The 23,894-nt window shown below is 36.3% G+C and overlaps 1 protein-coding gene across 1 annotated transcript in view; it reads right to left on the bottom strand.

Moving 5' to 3' along the window:
- The window catches only part of cacna1ba (calcium channel, voltage-dependent, N type, alpha 1B subunit, a), an 86,721-nt gene that overhangs the window by 25,294 nt on the left and 37,533 nt on the right, over positions 1-23,894 (bottom strand). Inside the window, exons 15-36 of the mRNA XM_055020477.1 lie at positions 23,641-23,713; positions 23,413-23,530; positions 23,182-23,249; positions 21,731-21,837; positions 19,940-19,975; positions 18,516-19,259; positions 17,148-17,311; positions 16,852-16,972; positions 15,967-16,096; positions 15,401-15,460; positions 14,280-14,386; positions 8,437-8,533; positions 7,507-7,667; positions 7,271-7,408; positions 6,499-6,700; positions 5,166-5,330; positions 4,958-5,068; positions 4,795-4,878; positions 2,282-2,398; positions 2,058-2,123; positions 1,836-1,927; positions 253-403 (exon numbers count right to left, since the gene is read on the bottom strand). Of these exons, the coding sequence (XP_054876452.1) occupies positions 253-403; positions 1,836-1,927; positions 2,058-2,123; positions 2,282-2,398; positions 4,795-4,878; positions 4,958-5,068; positions 5,166-5,330; positions 6,499-6,700; positions 7,271-7,408; positions 7,507-7,667; positions 8,437-8,533; positions 14,280-14,386; positions 15,401-15,460; positions 15,967-16,096; positions 16,852-16,972; positions 17,148-17,311; positions 18,516-19,259; positions 19,940-19,975; positions 21,731-21,837; positions 23,182-23,249; positions 23,413-23,530; positions 23,641-23,713 (3,112 nt within the window). The remainder of the gene's footprint in view (positions 1-252; positions 404-1,835; positions 1,928-2,057; positions 2,124-2,281; positions 2,399-4,794; positions 4,879-4,957; positions 5,069-5,165; positions 5,331-6,498; positions 6,701-7,270; positions 7,409-7,506; positions 7,668-8,436; positions 8,534-14,279; positions 14,387-15,400; positions 15,461-15,966; positions 16,097-16,851; positions 16,973-17,147; positions 17,312-18,515; positions 19,260-19,939; positions 19,976-21,730; positions 21,838-23,181; positions 23,250-23,412; positions 23,531-23,640; positions 23,714-23,894) is intronic.

The following is a 23,894-nucleotide window of genomic DNA, read 5'->3' on the forward strand; positions in this document are numbered from 1 at the left end:
CATTTAATTTAAATTGTTTTAAATTATTTTATGCTCTTAAATGATATGTTATTTGTTGCAGAACTGAACAAGGTCAGTTTTTCATCTTTTAACTCCCTTAAACTCAAAATGTTAAACAACACAAATCTGAAAAATATATCTAAAGTAATAAACATTAAAATAAAACAAAAAACAAAAATAAAACTACTAATAGTATCATCTATAGAAGTTCAAATGACCAGTTTGATAAAGTGATGACAGTTAGACGCTGACCAGGAAGGAGCAGAGGAAGATGAAGGAGACAAAGTAGAAGTAGGCAAAATCACTGCCACAGTCTTTCCCACTAGTCCCTGAGAGCTCATCACAGGGTCGATGACTTAGGCACGACAACATGATTTCATGCCAGGCTTCTCCAGTTGCACTCCTGATATTCAGAAAAAAAAAACATGGGAAGACAAAGACTAACCAACATTCACCTCTGACTTATGATTGCTTCCTGGACGAACAGTTCAGTTGCTAAAATAAAAATATCATTACAGAGAAATTGTAATTATAATATATATATATAATATATATATATATATATAATATATATATATATATATATATATATATATATATATATATATATATATATATATATATATATATATATATATATATATATATATATATACTGTATATAGCCTATACATAATTTTTTTTTGATAATTATAATTTCTCTATAATGATATATTTTATTTTAACTAAGTGCCAAAACAAAAAATGCATATTCCAAAGACTAAAGAAAATTTGATCCTGACCTTTTTTTTTTTTTTTCAAAAGTTTAATCTCAAAGCATAATTATTCTAATCTTATATTCCACTGAAATGACATGCTAAAAAAATATGAACTCATGCTACTTTTCAATTACTCTACCTAGTCAATCACTCAGTCTGGATGGCAATAAACCATAAAATTTTTTAATAAAGTCATAAAAGTTACTCCTTAATGCACTTAGAACTTTATGCATTCCATACTCTCCATACCAATAAACATTCACTATACAACAAGAGAGTTTTAAAAAGTCAAACACTGATGTGAAAACACTTAAGGATTTATAACTACTTGAATGCAAGTCCTTTTCAAATAATTCAAATAAATAATAATTCAGATAAAGCTTGTTGTGTTCAACATAATGAGAACTGCACAACAAAGTAGGTTCTGGCTTTCCATTTGTTCCTGTTGAGGGCACATAATAGAGAAATATTCACATGTGAATGAGTTACTGTGTGGATATGAATAAAATTTGATCAGAACATTAATGATTCACATTTCTTTATATTTGGATTCTCACTAGATGTGGTTCTAATAGCCCAACATACAGGCAGATGATGAACCAGTATTTTTCATTTTCTATTAGGGAAGGGTTGATCTTTGAAAAAAGGAAGCTGACCTCAAAATGATCAACAAGATCAACCTAGTATCATTTAATAATCATAATAGTTGTTTCGAACTTTCTTTAAATCCCATGTCCGTAATCTTGTAAAATTCCTCAACTTTATTCAACATCTTTCTGTTTTCTCACATTAATCATTTAACAACAGTTAAGTTTATGATATTTCCATAAAATCTGCTATTAATTTAGGCCTAAATTACTTTTTATGTTATTGGAAACTATTTACAGTCAAAAAGTGTGAAACTAGCTTTGGTGAAGCCAGCAACAACAGTGACATGAACCCTTCATGATCAGAGCAGTGATCTCGAGAAAACTGTGATCAGCCCACAGTTCTAACATTCTTGTTTCATCCATCTGTCTGGAAGATAAGCTATTGTTCATAGATATGTAAGAGGATAACTGATAAGGCGCTTTCTACCTGAACAGCAGCATAAGAGCCTGGAGAAAAGTGCGGAAATTGTTATGGTGGTTGATAGCTGTGTCTTCGTTCAGCTCAATGTTCCCAAACACCTGCAGCAGAGACACTCAAGAATGTATTAACAATATCATGTTTGAAAAAGTCATATGTCAATATTTCACTCAGAATAACTTAAAAAAAAATAATTATCTTCATAGATCACTGCAAAGCAGCTACACAAACCTGCATTCCAATAATGGCATAAATGAAGAACAGCATTGCAATAAGCAGGCACACATATGGCAGGGCCTAAAGGCAGAACACACAGTTACTCATGTTCCCTCTGAATTATCCCTTCTTGATTTGTCTTAGCAAGAAGTAGTTGTTTATGACTTTGTGACATCAGGAAGTAGTTTGGAAGGTACAATGCAGACAAAGTCTGACCATCTTATGCTATGTGGAAGCACCTTGAAAGACTGCACAAAAGTCCAGAGCAGGATGCGGATGGTGTAGCCCTGCCTCAGCAACTTGATGAGCCGAGCTGCTCTGAAGAGCCTCAGAAAGCTTAGGTTCAATAGTCTATCCTGTAATACACAAAAGCACATCTAATGTCTTTAATTTTATAAACACTCCAAGCAAAACTGGTCAAAACAGTTAAAACTAAAATGTTATTGTGTGATTCCCAGCAGCATAATCAAATTCATTGGATTATTTTATTTTGTATGGCAATTCTGCATTCTTATTTTCCTGTCACAATTAGATATTTCTGATGTCCCTCAGCTTGTACCCTGAGAGGAGAAAAATCCTACTGTCTTCAGAATCAATCAGTTCAATAGTTCAGGCATTATGACTTCATCTGTGAGGCTTACAATAATGCATGTGGCTAGAATCCCTGGAGTGATAGCAAATTAAACAGCACATCAGAAACACTTTGTCTCATTTAACGGGGCAGAGAGTTTCATTGTAAGGAAAACAAAACATTTTCAGTCTGACATGGTGACTGTCAACAAAAATCTCTAAAATCAAGAGAAAGGATGTCGAGGATTAGCTGGACATATATCTGATCACCTTCAATTTTCTGCAATTTCTGCAATCACCTAATATTCTTTCTTTATTTAAAAAAAAGGCCATGCTAAATTAAGTTACAATAAATATTTTGAGAGAAATTGAATTGTGTGAAAGACATTTTTAATGTTTTCAGTGGCAGATTGTGTTTGATGTAATAAGCTGTTTTTGTTCAAGATGGCTCTGTTCAGTCAATAATATGAGGCTTCAGACAATGAGTTACCATAGACATTATTTTGAATTTCCAAGTGGTTTGACAAGTGTTTACTGTGTCTACAGATATGATTGTATCTTTCATTTGCATACATCATTGGAATTTCAAGAATCTTCCCAATAATGTATATATAAACATGGAAAGGGTGCAAAATAAAAACATTTAACGCATAGTGTTCTCATGTCATATTCGCAGGACATACATAAGAAAGCTAACAGGATATTAAGACAGTAGTAGTTTCCGTGCTGGGCTTCAATGCAGGACCTGGTCTGTGTCTGTCTGACTGTCAGAAATTAAACTTTAATGAAACATTTATCAGTGAGGAAAACAGGATTCAAGAGATCAGCAGCTATGAAGTCGTGTGCTCAAAATATTTTTCTGGAACTTTATCTGTATGTCTGACCCAATTTCTGCTGTAGAGAGTGGACAGAGAGTTTTGTGAAAGGTGTGTTGAGTAGAGTCATAATTAGACTTAGAAAAAACTGTTCAGTCCACACAACCTTTTGCAACATTGTTGCTGAGTCTTGTCAAGTTTCTTCTTTTTGACAAAGGGGACTTCTTCCCTCTGCTGTTAACCTGAACCTTTTCTGGAAAGGTAGCTACAGGACTCGATGCAGACTGCTTGTGTATCAGCAAAACAATGTATTACTACTAGTTAATCAGCCTTTTCTAATTAACTAACACTGACTATATAAAAAAGTACTTTAATCTCAATCTGTATTATTTTAGACTGTTTTGGAACTAATTAGGTTGTGGATTGTACACAAGTTTAGATGATAGCTGTGAATTGGTGGCTTACATATGAACTATATAACAGTTCATATGATCTGAATTAAAACCAAGTTGGGTAACATGGTTTGTGATACTATGTCTATAAGTCTAATTGTAATTCGCAAAACACAAACGCAAACTCCAGTATGATGTGTGTCTAAATAAAAGTGACAATCTGCAAGACACAAGACACACTCGAGATGGGCATGAAAGACCAGCTTCTACCTTTGGTCTAGTAGAAGTCAACATTAAACTTGAGTATTAAATTGCTGGAGAGAAAAGAGCTCATGTGTCTACCAAAACACTATGCCGGTAGAGTCAGCATCATGAAGTCACTCACCGTAGTCTGGACATGTTCGAGATCACGTCATGGCAACATCAGTGACAACAAGCAACATCAAACGTTGGAAGAAGTAGTGGCGGTGGGAAGAAATTGGTGGACAAACCAAATGACAGCAAAATAAAAAGAGAAAGAAAAAAAGATACAGAGAGAGAGAGACATTCAGAGAAACAATAAGATGCAGCAGACAGGAGCTGTCATATCATACAATCACAACAGATACTACTCAACAAATACACGTTTTAATCATCAGTATACTAATATAAAGAGTTTGGTGTCATAAGATGAACAGTTTGTAATGAGTAACTCCACTGCTGAAAGCAGGTCAGATAGAGCTCAACCAAAGGTAAAATAGCTAACATATTTTATAGTAAGTTTCCTCCTACCACCACACAAACATCCCCTTCCTCTTCTGCTTTACCAGTCAGGTTCTCTTTAGTCACAGAGCTGTCTTTGCTAATGTGCTGTCTTTGTAGAGAGCTTCATGTACAGATCTGGTTAATTTCACTGGCTGCTGTTGTAATATTCTCTGATTAAAGTGTTGTAATTTTGACATGTGGTACTAAGAATGTGGAGCGTTGTGCTCTTACTTTGATTTCAGTCACCAGGATGTCAGTGATGCTTCCCAAGACTGTCACAAAGTCAAATACATTCCAGGCATCTTTTAAGTAGCTCTGAGGAACAAAAGGTGGAAATTATAAGGCTCAAATTATTTCCCAATGATCTGAGAGCCTCCCTTTAATAAATACACACCAGGGGACCAAAGGCGATGATCTTGAGAATGCACTCCAGAGAGAAAAGAGTGGTGAACACTATGTTGAGGTACTTCAGCATCGCTTCATAAAAGTCTGGTGCTCCATAAAACTGAGAAAGCAGGACAAGGGGAGCAGCATAAATACTTTTCTCCATGAACTTATTCCAGATTGACATAGCTTGACATTGGAAAAAATATGCACCTTACCTTCATCATGAGTACCACAGTGTTGAGAGCAATCATGATCATAATGGAGTATTCAAATGGAGCTGAAACAACAAACTTCCACATCCTGTACTGAAAGGACTGTGTGTCCTCTGGCATGTAGCGTGTCAAAGGTTTCGCATTTATGGCAAAGTCAATACAAGCCCTCTGCAAAGCACAAAAACCCTCTTTATATTAATCTTTCCATAGATTTGTTCAAACTCACAGGGCATGAACAACAACAGTAAACATTCATCCCTGATTGAACTGATTTCAACTGCTAAGCTGTAGAACTTGCTAATATAGACAAAGGCCAGTTCTATGTAAAAGTATTTACCTCCTTGCATATTTCTTCTGTTTTCACCCCTTTGTCAACTGAAATTTTTTAGGTAACCCTTTTTAACAAACTAAGATAAGAGGGAAAAAAGTTTTCACTAATAATTTATTGAAACCAATAGTGTTGTTGGAGAATATCGCCCTTTATGAAAAAGTAATTCAAATTCAATTCAAATTCATCCACCCATTATTATACACCCTAACCCCTCCTGGGATTGCGAGGGGTGGTGGTCTCCGGCGGTCAACAGGCGAGAGGCGGGGTCACTCTAGACAGGTCGCCAGTCCATCACGGACCATATTCAAATTTATTAATAACCCCAAAGGGAAATTAAATGTTGATGAAGACTTTTACTAAATTAAATCCATTGTTGTATAACAGACTCATGAAGAGGACGCTCAGGGTTTCTCCCTAAAACAAATTAACAAATGTCTTGTGCCACTTGTGATAAATGGCAATGAGTTTTGTACATCACTATGAAAATATTAGAGTGATCAGTATAATGTCATGCAACAGTATCTCAATTTGATTTCCAGACTTTGACTGGGCCAATCCAAAACCTTCTTTCAAAGGTGGGCTTGTTGGTGAGCTTGAAATATTAACCTTGGACAGTGTGTGTGGTCATTGTCATTGTGTTTTTAGTCAGCTGAGGTTTTAGACTTGGACTACCTGCTCCCTGAAGGCAAGCTGAATCAGAACAATACTTTACTGCTGTTGTCAAAACAGTTAGCAAGATGTGCTTCTACAAATTACGTTTAAAAGAACATTTAGTTGCATTGTAGAGAATTGGTTTTAAATAAATCTATAAATTATGCTTGAATTGAATAGGGTTGTGTTTACTTTTTTTGGTTTTTACCTGAATTTGACTCATTTATGTTTTTAATTTTTTATTTGCAAAGTTTTCTCATATTCCTCCTTCTGCATTCCAGAACATCTCTTATATACACTTGTGCATTGGTGAAACTAACTTTGACATGATTATATAAGAGAAAATCACAATACCTCATTCTTTTCCAAACTGCACTCGGACAAGGCCTTGTCTCCCTGTTCTTGGAAGGTGATAATTATCAGAGCAACAAAGATGTTGACAAAGAAAAATGGAAAGACCACAAAGTAGACCACATAGAAGATGGACATCTCTATGCGGTAGCCAGGGCTAGGACCTTGATCTTCAAAGGTAGCATCAACAGAATGTTTCAGAACACTAGGAAAAGAAAAAAATTTAGGACACAGTAATACACCTCCTGACAGTGGCTGCCATGTAAAGAAGAGAATATTGCAACCTATTCTATTAACATAAGGCAAGTGATGTCAAGCATCTTAAAGGAAATTGAACACTTTGGACACTTTTCATAATTTTTTCTAATTTTGCATCAAGATAATATGTCACTAATTAAAATGACAGGTTTCGGAGATTGTTTATTTATTTATTTTTTTGTCAAGGATGCTTAATTGCACTTTTAAGATGTTCAGGATTATTGTGAAAAAAACTTAATCGGTTTGACATTTTTGAAATTTGACAATATTTTTCTGGCTTCATGATAGCATCAGTTACCAAAAGAGCAATTTAGGTTATTTGTAGTCATTATCAGTCAAAAATCAGTCAAAAAAAAAAATGTCTAAAGTCTAAAAAGGTTCCAGTTAGAGTAGGTAAAATTGAACCTCTTGCATTTAATTTTGCATTAAATGCAAAATGTAAAAATTAGTTTTCACTTCTGAACATGTTAGATTGGAGGTCAGTATAACTTAAAGAAGACAAATCAGTTGCACTTACGTTGGCCAGCCTTCCCCGGTTGAGACTGTGAAGAGAGTGAGGAAGGCCCAGAGGACATTGTCATAATGGAATTCATATTTTTTCCACTCTCTTGGCATTGCTGCCACTGTTTCTTTGTCGTAATCAAGAAACTGTCCTCTGGAAGATGGAAAGTGGTGACACACATTAGGCAAACATACACCAAATGTATAGGATCTGGCACAAGCTACAAGAACGTTTAGGTGTTTCAGACTGACTTGCAATCTTTCTCCAGGGCTTTGGACTCATCAGTGCAATAGAAGAATTTTCCCTTGAAGAGCTGAACCGCAATAACAGCAAAAATGAACATGAAGAGGATGTAAACAATGAGGATGTTCAGTACGTTCTTCAAAGAGTTGACCACACAGTCAAACACGGCCTGGGAACAAAGAAAACACACGTTTAAAGTCTGCATAATCCTGAAATTCTGCTTACAGTACACATGAAAGCAAACAGTGTCCTTGTGGCTGTTAATGACCTCATAAAATAGGAATACAAAATTTACAGTTAAACCAGATATTTAAAGATTCTATATTAATACACGCAACCATCTTTACTACTGTCTGAAATGAAACCAGACTAAAGCCAACAAGGATTACCAAAGTATTTTTATTTGCTAACTGATGCAGTGTCAAGAGGAAAGTCTGAGAGCTCTAACCACTGAAACTTCTCAGCAGGCAGACAGATGATTTCTGCATATAAACTAGTGTTTGAAAAATTAACATTCAACAAATCAACAAATGATGGATGGCTTGATCAGCGGTCGTGCTAGACTTTTTTGATGTCCGTTATTTTGACTGAGAGCGTCAAAAAAGAATCCATCAAGTTCCATTTTTATCTGCCAATTTTTAAATGATATTGACATAGGCTATTCAGTTGCATTTAATTTTTATGCAGTTTAGTTAATATTCAACAAAGTGAAGCAAATCCAGATCACATCACATAAAGATAAATACATCAAACCTTTTCACTGCAGTAACAGTTACTATATATATATACTTAAAGTATATGTTTTTATATTAAAAAGTATTATATAAATTATACTTGTTTATTTTGGAATAAACTGCTGAATTTCATCCACACATATTTGTTACACAAGCTGACATATTTCTGCAGGCACAGGTAATGAAACAGAAACACTTTAGAACCTTGAGTTTTGGTAGACGTTTGATGGTCTTGAGAGGCCTGAGAACCCTGAGAACCCTCAGTGACTTAATGGTGCTGATGTCTTTGCCTTTAGTCCCCCTGTAGACAGCAGACTCTGTTATACACTTATCATAAACAAATTAGATCCAGTTAATCAAATTATTTATTTATTTATTTATTATTCTTAAAAAAACACTGTACAAAAATAATCCGCTCTGAAGCATATTAAATTAAGAGCTTAGAGAGATTTGAAATGTGGAGGAGTGTGAAATGTTTGCAGATCAACTGAGAAGCAGATGGTAAAAACTTTTTAGCATACAATGCAAGACACTTTGTAAACACACAAAACACTAAATATTAGGAGATTCTCACATGGTCTGAAATGTACATTTATGACGTTTTTGACTAACATCTCTTGAAGTGTTTTTTTAATATGTGGATTGAGCTCATGATAAATATTTTTAATGAATTTCAAAAACAAACTGAATTCAAAACATTAGGTTTAAGAACATGATAAATGTGACAGATTGTGTGTTTTTGCAATGGTGAGAATCACCAACGTTTCCAAATAAGTTCCTGTTTCATCATGACAAGCAATGAAAACATGAACAATATCTCAGCTCAACATATGTCTTACTTCACTTGGTACCACTCTAGCTAATTCTGCATAGCAACAGATCAAATGACTTGATTGTTGCAATAAAGTCCAGATTCTCAGAATGCAAAACTAATAATTGTCCTGCTGATGGATTGTCTCTCCTAAGCTGTGGGTCTCTGCAGCTCCCCCAGAGGTACCATGGGTTTTAAATGTTCTTCCTGCCTGCCTGTCAGATTAGGTGAACAGCCATGTCTTTGTATTTATTTCTATTTTTAATAATGGATAGAACAGTACTCTGTGGAATGTTGTTGGATCAATCTTCCAAAGTTCTCAGGTCAGATCATAGCTGAAGCACTTCAACAAACTTCAATTTACAACCAAAACTCCAAAAAGCAGATGTAGGAGTCCTATTTCTTCTTCTCAAATGAAGCTCTCACATTGTATTGCTTTTGTGGTTTGACAAAATAACTTCTGTAATGACTTTGGTCAACAGAGGCATGTTTCAATCCAAAGCTTTGTTTCCCACGAAAACAAGCTTTACATTGATTTCATGGAGCTGATCTGAGCAATAGTATGTTCAGGGGGAACAGGGATAGGGTGGGGGTGGAGTCAGAATGAATGATGGGCTGGCATAGGGGGGGTCCCCACCTGGTCACAGCTTGCTGCGATCTACTTGGGGGAAAATAGTAGTAAAACAAGGTACAGCACATTTATGGATGCTTTACACACACAAAATAAAGCACACATTTGAATCAAATGACAACACTACATATAGTCTATTTTCTACAGAAAAGCAAATCATTTTATAGTTTGGTTTTTAACAGACTGCTGGTTGAGTACATCCAAGTAATAATATACAAAATGACAAGATCCAGATAAAAACACAATCTTTAGAAGCAGCTTATTACCAAAAATACTAATCAGAAGCAATTACTCTACTCAGGCAGTGTTTTGTAAATACATACGGCTATGAATGCTTTTACACTAAGCAAAAGGTTAACTAACAGAAGAAAAAATTAGTTCTCCAAGGCTCTAAATAAGAGTAATTAAATGTATAAATATCACAAACATCAGTAAGTTGTCAACAAACATCACCCAAAGTCAGAGACAGCTCTTCAGCCTGATGCATGCACTAAAAAGCAGAAGTGTGTGTGCTGCACCATTGGCTGCAGCAGGCAAGAGACACACTTTTTATTTACATTTGCATTTTTTAGAGGAGAAGAACTGCATGACATTTCCTGACAACATGCATTGTCAAGGAATGACAGGCCTCGGTCAAAAGATTTTTGCAGGCATGGAGATGACCAGAAAGCAAAAGACTGTATGATTTAATGTTGACTTTTCTGTTTTATGTTAGCTTTTAAACTAATCAGCTGGACATTTTATCTCAGGTCCATGTGCTTTTATGTCTGATGGAATTGTATTCCCTTCTTAGAGATTCCTCCTGCGTCTGCGCCATTTTCAGATTTTTCAAATCATAAAACAAATTTTTATAGCAGACAATAATAACCTAAGTAAATACAAAATCCTTTTTATTTGTTTAAAAAATAAAGGCTTTACTACTTAAAAGGGAAGGTAGTTGTTGCACGTTTTTAGTACATGCAACAAATCCACTTGACACACTGTGAAAAAGTAATTGCCCCCTGAACCTAACAAGAACAGGAATTGTGACACTCTTCTGAGCAGACGTTTTTTAATTAAACACAATTTCATGGGGTTTCAAGAACAAACTGATTGTTTAGTATCATACCAAAACATTTTAATCAGCTTTGAGTTGACCCTTCTAAAGTCTCTTTTGTTGAGTAATTCAGAGGTAAATTTATTGTGTTCTGGACCATTACCTACTTTGGAATCCAAATGTGTCAAGGGATAAGATCACAAACTGATGGCTGGTCAGATCTTGTGTTTTACTGCTTCTATTTATTTGCATTTTGAATATTAGAGCCAGGCTACAATTTATTTATTTTCTAGGTGATTTTCTCCTAGACAGCAGGATCTAGAATTCCATCAATCTGAAGGCCATCACACCATGCTTGACTGTCAGAACAAATGTTTTCTGAAACTTTGGCTCAAATTCAGCCTAGACACCTTCAAAAATGTTCTGCAGAACACTTCTCTGGAATCTTTGGAATCATCAAGATGTATTTTGGCAAATAGCAATTTGTCTAGTTTTCTTTAAGTCTACTTCAGTTTTATCTTGGTGATTTCTTGATTCTAGTCTGAGGCAGTAATGAGGTCACCAAAAGTGTTATCACATAGGGTCACTTAGGTTATGAAGGCTTTTGTCCTTTCATAAATGAAGCCAACATTTGAAAACTACATTTTATATTTATTGAAATTATCTTTGACATTAAAATGTGCTTGATGATCTGAAACATAAAAAAAAAGTTCATATGTAAGGGCTTGAAATATGTTTTCATGGAACTGTAATATAAATGCAGTGAGGTCAAATTAGATGAGAAAATAATTGCTATGTACTTACAAAAGATCTGTGTGAATATAGAAGTCTATTCACATTATTACAGACACACTGAAAATTAACTTATGTTTTCATTGAAGTGTAACTGCAGTGAAGGGACATGCTGATGAAAACAGTTATTTCAAGAGCAGCTGCAACATGTAACCAGCAAGCAGGTGAGGCGTCCTTCTGTAGCGTCAGGTGCAGTATGGAAAAATGCAACATGGCAGCTCAGTAAAAGGAGATATTTGATGGAGAATGTGATGAGAGTACCTCCCCAACAACACAGCACATACTGCAAAACACCCTTGCAAGAATTCACAAGTAATTTCACTTCATATGCAACGTCTTACAAAACAGGGCAGATTTTTTTTTTCTTTTTATTTATCCTCTCCTGGTGCCAGGCAGATATCTTTAGATTCTTTTTGGGGTATATTTTTCAGTTTGTTCATCTGTCTCTATTTGCTATAACATTTTCTTGTTTAAGACATCTCTACATTTGCTGTGCAAATGCTAAACAAGGTAATGATTTTTAGTTCATTAGTTTTGTCGAGCCGCCATTTTTTTCTTGCAACAAGTTTGTAGTTCATGTTCAGTCAGACTGAAGTTAGAAGTTGACAAGTCAAAATGTTCTAGCGTGTATTAACGCACAAGATTCCTTGGAGCACTTATGGAACTGCTTCAGCAACCTCCACCAGTATCAAGAGGGATTTTCTGAAAGCCTTCATCTGATTGAAGCATCAGTTCCTTCTCTGTAGTGAAACGAGGGACACTCCAAAGCAGTAAGCTACAAATAATGCTAAAATGACTGCAAGATGTTATTGAGAACTTTGTGTCTCAATAACATCTTGTTGTTTGTTTTTCTTGTTGTTGACATTATTAATAAACTATGTATGAAAAGCTTCTCTGTGGGTAGATAACTGTATCGCTGCTATCAAACTACAAAAATGTCCGTCAGGGTGGAGTGGAACAATGTGTAACCTGGATGGGAGGCATGAAATGTTTCATTTACAAAAAAAAAAAAAAAAAAAAAAAAAATAGAGACATCACTAGCAGCACAAAGACTGTATTCCAGAACTGTTCTAACAATAAAAACTATGTAAAAGACTGATGATAAAACAGTCAGTAGCACTCAGGATATATAGACATGAAAAGTCCGAATCAATCAAAAATGAAAGTTAACCTGACAGTTTTTTAAAAATATTTTCTGAGTCCTGTTTTTGTTCATCACCCGAAGCTTTATCATTCAAATCTTGGTTGAGCACTGTAAAGGCAAAGTGAATAACATGTTCTTGTTTTAAAACAAATTTTTATCACTTTAACTTAGATGTTCAACATCTATAGAGGATGATATCTTCCTTCTAAAAGACTGTTTTGTTTATGGAAGACGCAACATATGAGGAAACTTCTTGCTTTTGCAGTGTTGGTCATGTATGCTTCCTTCTCACATACATAATGACAAACAGGCAGAGTGAGAGAAGTAGAGGAGACATTACCCCATGAAACTCCTTCAAAGAGATCCCATGACAGAAACAGGACAAAGGTTCATGTCAAATTTGGTACACACGCTGACACACGCTGACACACGCTGACACACGCACACACACCCACGCACAACTCCCCCCCACACACACACATACACATCTGTCAGTTCCAATCACAATCAAGTCAGATAAAAGATACATCTTGTCTTTATTTATTTACTATAAATGTAAGTATAGGTTTATCAGAAGTTCATAAAATTTTTAGTACATAAAAGTTGAACTCAAATGTAAACATCAAATGGTTTCATGTTTACATACCCAAGCAGTTTTTAACAATATTTTCAAATTAGATTTAAAAACTCTCAGAGAGTTCCAGCTCCTCATGTCAGTAAGAGATATAAAGAAATTGATTATGGGACTTCTTAGTGGTCAGTGCCACAAACAGACACCAAAAAGGTTCATCTGTGAACACTACGGCAGGAAGATGCTTTTGTGCATTGTGACCAAACAAAACGTTAAGACCTAACTGTTTAATCATCTAAATAATGCAGTAGCAGTGTTTCATAAAAAAACAACTTTTTTTTAACACTGCACATATGCAGGTGATAATGCTGCTGCATATAGAAAGTCACTTCAGGTGAATGAGTTGCCCTTCAACGTGTGTGAGGACAGATTGCACTGATGTTAATGTCAGGTGTAACAAGGTCATAGTTCTCACCTAACAGTGTTTTCTCTGCCTTGTTCTTAGATTTTCAAGATGCTGTCCTGTGCCATTTCTAAATACATTCTATGCCAGCAGTTCATGGTGATCATACCAGGTACTATACAGTAATCTACAAACTAGAAGATCACACATCACTAGCACTTTGTCTGCACTTGAGCAATATATTATAGACAACCTTTCACTACCAACAACTCAGATATGTAGTCATGTCTGCGTTCTTATAATACAGTGATAGTGCTGTATTCCAATTAATTTCAATTCAATTACAAAGGACCTTGAGTGTCTGTGTTTATTGAAAATCCTCAGAAAACTCTTACAACTATCAGAGACTGGAAAACCCAGTGCATTCTCAACTCCCTCCTCTCCCCCCCAAAAAAAACAAAAACAAAAGCCAAGATAACACGAAGGCATTATTGGATTTTTAGTGTGAAATCACAGTAAGTGATAGTGTTTGGTTTAAAATATTTACACCTCTTAAATTCTGTATAATCTACAGGTTTAAAAAAAATAACTGTTTATGTTGTAGTGTACATGTTCATTTCCTTATTTCACGTCAAATAGGAAGAAGGTGCTGAACTTACGAAAATGCAAATGCCACCAGAGCCCCACTGACCACTATGAAGTCCAGAATGTTCCACAGGTCTCTAAAGTAAGATCCAGGATGGAGAAGCAGTCCAAGATCCACCATCTAAAGAGTTGACAAAAAATGGTGTTTAATCAGTCTGGTTCTAATAAATTCAGATGGTTTCAAATGACTTTATTACTTTTTTCAGCTTTGTAGAAATCTGTGCTTATTCTGTATTTCAACTCAATTACAAAAATACTTGATTATTCCAAAGTGAAATTAAATAGTGATGTATGTCATATGGGCAAAGTATCTTTACAGTAGTAGTGGGTGCTGGTGCTGTGAACAAGAAGCACAGCATCAGCCAATCTAAACGAACCTCTACAGATTGGCAACAAATCTAAAGGAGCCTCTGACTGAAGACTGGTACCCATGACCACCATATTATGATAACAGCTCAGTATCCAGGCAGCAGAGAAAATATTCCATATTAGCATGTCCGGGATAATCCTGTCAATTGTTCACAAGCACTGTTAATCCATCTCATTTGCTTTTGTAACTTCTTTAAATTTCTCTTTGTGTGCAAAAGTTCAGGCGTTATCTGAGCTTTTGAGATGCTAATCACTTGTTTCCATTTGTTCTCCTAGTTAGTATTATAACAACTGTCTGAAAGTAAAAAAGTAACAACCACCAAAATTCTTACAGTTTCACAGCATCCAAAACCAGAGGCACCAATTGTCCAAACAATGAAACTATCAACTACCAACAAACAAATAAAGAAAGAATGAAGGTCTACAAAAAGAACAAACCAGAACCAACATAAGAGGTATACTCCAACATGGTGCCACCACAAGATGTGGATTTCATGTTGTGATTATTGATTCTGTTTATGTGTATCTTGACATAATGGTATCAGAATAAAGAGAGTTGGATAAAACTAAGAGAACACTTTGAAAATTGTGAATCATGTTATTTCCACTTTACAGTCGTGATATTTTGCTTTGGACTCACACATAAGATCCATAAGATCTTAAATATACCACAATGCACATAAAACAGTTATGCATCCTCTTGCAAATAACTGTTGTATCTTTGAAAACAGACTAGAAAATGAGGAAGTCAGTGGTGGCATCTTACTTTGATCACCATTTCGAACGTGAAAACACCAGTAAAGGCATAGTCCAGATATTTGAGCACCTAAAAAAAACAGACCATGTTGCATAAGTGTCAACAGATGTGTCAAAATTATAGTTAGTACAGTGTGAATTAAAATACAAATTGTAGAACATTTGGATCAGAAATTAGTGTACAGCATCTCAGCCCCACTGTCCTTGAAGAACACTGTTCCTTTGGTCAGCAGTGATTTCATCAGTGACGTGCAGTGAGGTTCATTGCTGGTGAGGCACTGACATAATCATAATCATATTTACTGATATAGACCCTCTGCATGTAATTGTTTACGTAAAGACATTTTGTGCATGCTGACAACACTGGAGGGCAAATAGACTATTCTATATGTCATGCATATCAATCTTTAAATTGACGTATCCTGCAACAGCCACCAGGCATAGAGTACAGATGTGAGATCAGAAGATGCTAAAAAAGAGTTCTTCATTTTTTAACTCTTTCACTTCAGTCACAAGGTAAACCTCCCACCAACAAAACAAAATCAACTAAAAGGAGCAGTTGATTAGGTCTCTTACATTGTTGCGAGGCGCATTTGTCCAGACTGGATCCTCAGCTGCCAGTGCAATGCTGCTCATTGCGATAACAACCAGGATGGACATCTCAAAATACCTCAGGGTCACAATGTAGTGACATAACCGCCTCACCCTAAAAGGAGCGAGACAGAGAGACACAGCAAACAGCTGCAGCAACTGCTTCAAATTCTGTTTAGATCACTGTCATTCAACCAAGTTTGGTTCTGAGTCACCAAACCTGTTCCAAAGAGAATCGTGTTTATCTTCAAAGACAATAAAACAATGAAAAAAAAGAGGGGAAATTTGAACAGTTTGAGTAGAGAATGTTGTGTTTTATTAATTTGTTATTGCGCTAAGTGAATGTGTTTTTGAATATGTTACTGTGTTTGTGATCTGTTAAAATGGTTTGTGCTTGAGAGTCACTGTATGAACCTCTTCCACTTTTACAATGTTTTACTTTTTTTAAGTTTAAAATCTTTTTGACATTTGAACTCATTGAGATACAAGGTTTTACTTCCCAGACTGACCTTTATAACCAAATAGATTGAATATATTACTGAAGACATTCTGTGGGTGTTGGTGAGAGAAATGTGATAATAAATAAATAGGAAAAAATACTGATATATTTGTATTAATAATGACAGCAATTTTAATGTGAACACAAGTAAAATCATTTGCTGACAGTCATTGCTAAAATCATTCATGGCAGCTGGATGGATTTTTGACTATCTCCTTTCTTTCCGTAGATTGAACCATCGGCTTCTATGTTTGGATGTGTTTCTCTCTCACAGAGTCACTAATGGAGGGAATTGAAGGAAAGAACAGAGGAAGTGAAGAAAGAAGGGGCGATGGATGAAGAGATGGACAGAGCAGACTGAGGTGACTCACGGGTTGGTCTGTCCAAAGATAAACATTGAGCTGTAAGGTAAGATGGGTCTTGGTCCAGAGTGGCATTGATCCTTCAGGTTTTTCTCATTCATAGGCATTGATTCATTGTCAGTACTGTTCACTGTGAAGACAGATAATAATGATTGACACATAGCAGTTAGTTCAACATTAGCCAACATTTTACAAGACAAAATAAAATGTCCAAACAACCACTGTGGAATAACTAGGAGTCTTTGGAGAAATAAATCAATGAACTTGGGAAATAAATCTGCATTCTGAAGCCATAGGGTACTAACTTTGTATCATAGTGATCTCTCCAGGTGTGGTGATAGTCACAGGGGGAATGTGGATGGAGCTCTGGCCTATTCTTCTGACATTCTTCTGGTTGTCTGAGTCCTCTGGCTGGCCAGACGTTTCCAGAGAGCCTGGCTGCTGGGAAATGTCATCTGAGTCACCAAACCTGTTCCAAAGAGAATCGTGTTTATCTTCCAGGATTGTCATAACCCTGGTCACCTGAAACCTGACTAAGAGTTGATCTTTTGATGACCTCTGTTAAAGATCATTTTCAGCTCACCACTACAGCAATTAGTGACATACACAAGTTGTGGGTAAAAATAGGAGACAAAAAAGTGTCAAGGGTCAAGCTTCCATCTATATAACTTCCAACATACATTGTAGGTGCTTTGAGCTGTCATAATGCATTGTTTTTCTCATTACTGACATAAAATCATCTACAGAAAAGTCATTCACTGTTTAATAATTCTTGCATCAAGGTTTTCTAAATATACTGAGTAGAGGTCCAATTCCACAGTCAATGTTAGACTTTCTCCAATTGAATGGTAAGTAGACTAGTGATCCCCCTCTCTAACTTGTTGCTACAAGACAATGCTGTGAACTGTGAAATGACAAATGATGTCCTACTGTTAGGCTTCCAATGCATTCCAAAACAGGAAAGAAAACATTCCACTCATATCGAGCTTGCTTTACAACTAAATCTGAATGCATAATATTGATGTCTGAAAATGACATCACCTTCAATATAGGCAAAATGTCATCGTCATATAGAATAATGATTACTGCCTTGTCCCTAGGGAGTAGTTGCAAAGATTTTAGTGATATATCTGCTATGTTTGATGGATGACATTACAGATTTAATTTTAACTCCACTTCCAGATAGTTACATTCACCACTTATTTGAAATATCCTCACTTGACAAACCATGACAGTAACTTAATACATTTAGCCATTAAATTGTTATGATGGTTTGGTGAAGATGATTTTCTTATGTTCAAAACAAGCATCAGAACGAGGAGGAAAGGAGACTCATGTAATTTGATGCCATGGAGAGTTACAGTGGTTCTGATGACAAACATGGATCTGATCCTGTACTGACAAGGTGATTGGTGAGTTTGTGTTTCAGATCAAGCTGCGAGAGCCACATAACAGTTTTAACACTGCTTTGGTTAATACTTTTGATGACCTCTGTTAAGGTTTTTAACAAATTGTATATATATCATTTCTTTCTGCGGTTTAGGGAAGTTGAATGTGTCTGAATTTTAATTTTGTGTCGATCTCCTGCCACTGACAGTATACTAAATTAGTGTGTTGAGAGTACATGAAATAGAAGACAGAAGTGAAGAATACCTGTTAATGAATAGTTGTACCTGTTAGTATTTGGCTCTTCTCTCTTGTTTGACTCCTCTCCTTCAGCCCTGGACCGACTCCTCGACCCGTGTGTGTGATGCCTCCTCCTCTTGCTCTCCCTATCCCCATCCTTGTTAGATGATCGACCATCTTTATGGTGAAGCCTGCGCTCACCTCGACCCCCACCATTCACTGTCCCATTCCCCCCTCTGGACTGTCGATGTGAATGATGATGCCGATGGTCTCTCTCCCTTGTGGCCCCCCCACCTGCGCTCTCATCCAATGAACTGTGATGGTGATGCTTTCTACTCCTGTCTTTCCCGCTCTTCCCTTCTTGTCTACAGTCATGGTTTTTGGAGTGGCTGTGATGGATGTGTTGCCTCCCGTCTTTCCCACTGTCACCACCGCTGTCATTGGGCTCTTCTTGCATCTTTCCCCGCGCTCTGTCTCTGTGGCGGTGGTGACGGTGTTGAAAATGAGGCGGAGCGGATGGTGGATCAGCAGCACTCTCTGCTTCCTCCGGCGTGCCCGGCTTGTGATGGTGATGTTGATGGCCTCTCATCAACAGCCCATCGGAATGCCCAACAACCAGGGGCCGGTCAAGGTGGGTCTTCATGTCAGGCCGCATCTGAAGGCCAGAGGGAAGGTGGACACACTCCTCTGGATCATATAAGACCTCACAGCTCGCCTGATTTTGCCTCCTCAGCTGGCTGGCTTTCTGCTCCCAGACAGACATCGTCTTGACTGACCTCTGCTGCTCATTGCTGAGTAAAGAAGAAACCAAAGACCAAAAAAAAACAACAACAAAAAAAAACATGAACACTGAAACACTGATGTTATGTAGTAATGCACAATTTAATTTAAATTATGTTCTTGTTTTTTTGAATACAAGGATAAATCTTTATGGTGTATAAACTCAAAAGTACAACATTTTGTAATCCCACGATGACACAAATTGTATTTTGATGCTGAATGACTGATAATATATGCAAGTTTCCACTGTGCTTTGAGCACAGTGGAAACTGGTACCAGAGATCCCAGTCTGCTGTGGAGAGATCTGCTCGTGCTCATGACTGAAGTTCAAGCATGGCTCCATTACCATGCTTTGATACACAACCATTTGACATGTATTTTCAGATTACAATAAAGTGAGGAAGCTGTATGCATGCACCTTGTGTAGTTAGTTCCATTTTCCCCAGACTTTACAGATATAATTCCAGGTTAATATGCCAGTAATGGAGCAGATGTCAATCTGTTCACAACACAGTTTGTAATGGTAACTGAAAAAGGTTAAAATCCAGGAGATTTCAAATGGAAAACAAGATGAACAGAAAAGCCTGAAATGTGTTATGATTAAAAGGTAGTTCTGATTTAATCACATAGTCTGTGACAACATGGATATTTATGTTTTGGCCACCTTGTGTGGAGACAGCTGGGTTTTTACCTCAGGTAGTGATGGACTGGGGTGCAGACATAACTCCTACAGCACAAACACATAAAAAGGAAGCGGTACTGAAATACAGAGGGGGGAGAGGGAGACTTGAAAGGGAAAACATAGATTATACATAAAAGCACAAAAGAAGAAGACAGGGAGGGGATCTATTTCTGAAAACTAAAAATAGAATGAGCAGCATATAGCAAAAAAAAAATAAAAAAAAAATAAAATAAAACAGAAAAGATGCTTTTTTTCTTGCTCCTACTTTAACATTCATTAATGTTCTTCCTCAGATGCTTGATTATATTGTAGGCATCCAGGGAATTACCTTAATCTGGTTTAAATAGTATAAAATAGTGAACAGCTAGTTCATGGTAATAATGAACCTTCTTTATGTTTGTTATGGAGTACCTCAGGGTTTGGACCAATTCGTCTTACATATCTGTTAATTTAAAATACATTTCTGTTGTTAAGGTGATGGCCTTTGTTTTTTTTTCTTTTTTACTTTTTGATTGTGACAAGATAGAAGCTGCCATCTACGGAAGCGTATTGCAATCATGCAGGAAAAACAAAATTAGAGCGCTATGACGTGATATGTATCTTGTTAAAACATATCACATTTAAACAAGATATGTATCACGTAATCATCTGTAAAATGACACAAGGCCAAAAATCTCAAATACATGCTCACTGTGGTGTTATATGCAACCCTTTGCAGCGGACTGATCACTCCTCTGCATTGTAGAAACAAAGCATCAGCTACACAAGAGGATGGCACAACACATCCGAACCAACTCACCAAGTCAAGACTCAGCAGTTTAAATATATCTCAAAGTCTAAACACTTCTTTGAAGACAACAATGTCACAACATGCCTTGAGAGAGTAGCGAAAGAAACCATCTAAGTGAAATGTGAAAACCCAACAACAACAAAGATGTTTAAGGTGTAAAGTTCCATCTTATTGCCTGGTCTCCTCAGGCAGCTTCACAGAAACTCACACCTTGAGACGCGATTAACACACGTCACTCTGTCACTGTGACTGTTTCTGATTAAAAAGCATAAGCCTGGGACTTCCAACCTAAGTTTAAGAACTGAAGAAGCTTTTTGGAAGAACACTGAAATGTCTTCAAGATAACAGGAGAAGTCCAGCTGCCTTCAGTCATAACTTTGAAAACAATAAGCTGTCAGTAGAGGTTGTCTGGACATCTGATCAAGGTGCTTCCTTTTAGGGTTTTCTGTATCCAGTACAGGTCCGGTCATCTAAAACCATCATGCTAAGTAGAAACTTCACAAACCAATGACTAGAAATTTTGGATCAAAGTCAAATGTTATTTTAATCAAAAGCATTCAACATTCAAAGTTAATATGACAAATACAGAAGTTGAGTTTTGTGTTTCAATGAGCTGGCACTGGAATACTTAGTACAAGGTTGGTGTTACTTCACAGTTAGAATAGTTGATAGGCCAGGAGATTGTTGCTTCAACCCAGTGAGGCAGCTAAATTGTACTGGTGTCTAAAACATATATTTTTTCTTAAATTTTGTTTTCTACAAAATTGTTGAGAGATGTCCTTTTTTATATATTTTCACTAAACAAACAAAATATTCCTCTGTAAATGCTGTTCTGAGTTTTTGGGTAAATATTACAGTAAGACATTGAAATCCTGTCAAGCCCTTTAGTATGCTTGTGTTTATGCTGAAGCAACAGGGAAGCAGCAGGCCAACAAGACTTCCTTTCCTCTGAAATTAGGAATGAAAGAAGAAACTTAAAGCATTGAAAAAATAAGGAAAGGCTCACTTACGTTGTGATTGAAATGTTAGCAGCCAACATAGGGCTGACTTCCTGTACCTCTTTAGCCTTCTGAAGAGCCAGCTTTTTGCTGATGGCCTCCTCCTGCTCCTCTTCATCCTGAATAATAGGTTAAATGTAAGGAAAGAGAATGGAAGAGATTACCAATCTACCTGTGAAAACGTTGCCCTACACATGCAAACTATTCATAAAGAGCGGACTGAACCACTTTTTCCACTTTCGACATTGATACATGTATCTGAGGTTTGGTGTCGGCTGATACCAATATGATAAAGAAAGCTTGATTTCATTTATTCATTTTAAATTTCTTTTTGAAAACACAAACATAAATGTACTTAATTGCAAATTTGCTTATACCCCTTCACCGGTACATCACACTTAAACACAATAACTTCACGAGATTCATCAGGAAAGTAAAAACAACACAATTTTAATCTGTTCACTCAGCGCAACTAGGAGTAACAGTCAATTATTGAAAAATAGTTGTTTAATAAATAACAAAGAAATTGACAAAAACAACAACAAACATTCTATCAAATGTTTCAGAAAGTGCAATTAGGAATTCTAAATATAATATAAAAAAATAAGCCAGGAAAAAAATAAATAGAACATAATAGACAATGTTTTCTTTCAGCTCAAAGAAAGTCTGATGTAAATAAGTATTGTATTTTAGGTGTTACAGATAGGCTACTAGGTAAAGTTATTCTGTGAGGTGCACCGCCTCATGACCATCATTTGGAACTCAGTATGGCTGCAGCTCCAGGCTGGGCATACCACTGCGTCCCAGTGCTATGCTATGTATCATTCTAAAACAATAAGAAACATTTTATAGAAATTGGATAAGAAAAATGGGGCCTGCAACCATTTTTTTTGTGACAGATTCCTGTTCATTTGTCATTAAAATAGTATTGTTTTGTGGATATCGCTCAATGCAAAATAATGGCATCTACCAGGTTCACGTCACTAGCTGTAGCAGCTGCAAGTCAACGTCCACGCTCATTCTACACTCAAACTGTCCTCTCTTGCATCAAGTGCTGAAGTTGTTTAGCACTTGAAAATAAATTAGAGGACTAATGTTCAAACTTTTTTATATCTCTTAGTATATTCAATAGCTTCTAAAAGATTTGTATTATTTTCTAAAGGTACTGTTAATCTGACAAGCATAATCAGGATGTATATCCTAATTTACTGAATAATATTATGGCATTCATGTTTAAGTTTTGGCTGTATTGTTGGCACAAAAAAACGTCTTCCAATCTCATAACTGTGGGTACATCAGCACCCTCTTCTTCCCCACAGTGTTTACATTTTGCCACATATCCAATTTGAGTTTGTGAGCCACCTTGGAAAAGTGCAATGCTCACTTTTACATAGTTTATATAGCAAAAGGTACAGAAGTCCAAAGATGCAATCTGGGATCTCCCCTCAACATCTAATGAATACCTTTGTAAGCTCCTGGGCATTTGCAAGGTTATCAACAGCAATGGCCAAGAATACGTTGAGCAGTGTGTCTGGTTAATATGGCTCAGGGAAAAGAATGTGGAAGAGCAGGAAAAAAAACTGTACTAACAGCTGCATATTTTCTTTACGTCAAAATAAATAATATTTCAGTGGAATCCATCTGCATGAGACTAGGAGTTGAAAAATTAGAATTGTGTCATCAAAGCAGGATACAGTTTCCAAAAAGAGTGAGAATGATGAAATAAATGGAGGAGAACATCCCTCCATGCACACCACCCTGAGACTCTATCCCATGGTACATGACAGCATTCCAGTCCTCCCCAGTTAGAATCTGAAAGAGAGACAAAACCTGCTAATAGAGTCCAGTTCACAAGAGAAGATTTAAAATGTAAATAAACAAATAAAAAATAGAGGATTTGGGAACTTTTGGGAACTTTTTACCTGAAACACAGTGAGAATAGCAGCTGGGAATGTGTCAAAGTTGGTTGTCGGAGTTTCATCCTCAAAGTTAAACCTGGAGAGAGGACATAAGATTCTTCTTCAGATGAAAGATGATCTCTCTCTGGGTTCAGTTTCATTACTGTTCCAGAAAAGTCTCTGCTGTGTTCTTTAAAACACATTAAACACATTAAATGTCAAAAGTAAGGAGAAATTAGGATCCTTTTAAATTAATACTAAAAACATTATCCCAGTCC

The sequence above is a fragment of the Poeciliopsis prolifica genome, unplaced genomic scaffold, assembly GCF_027474105.1.
Source record: "Poeciliopsis prolifica strain line A6 unplaced genomic scaffold, Auburn_PproV2 SCAFFOLD068, whole genome shotgun sequence".
In the NCBI taxonomy this organism is placed as follows: domain Eukaryota; kingdom Metazoa; phylum Chordata; class Actinopteri; order Cyprinodontiformes; family Poeciliidae; genus Poeciliopsis; species Poeciliopsis prolifica.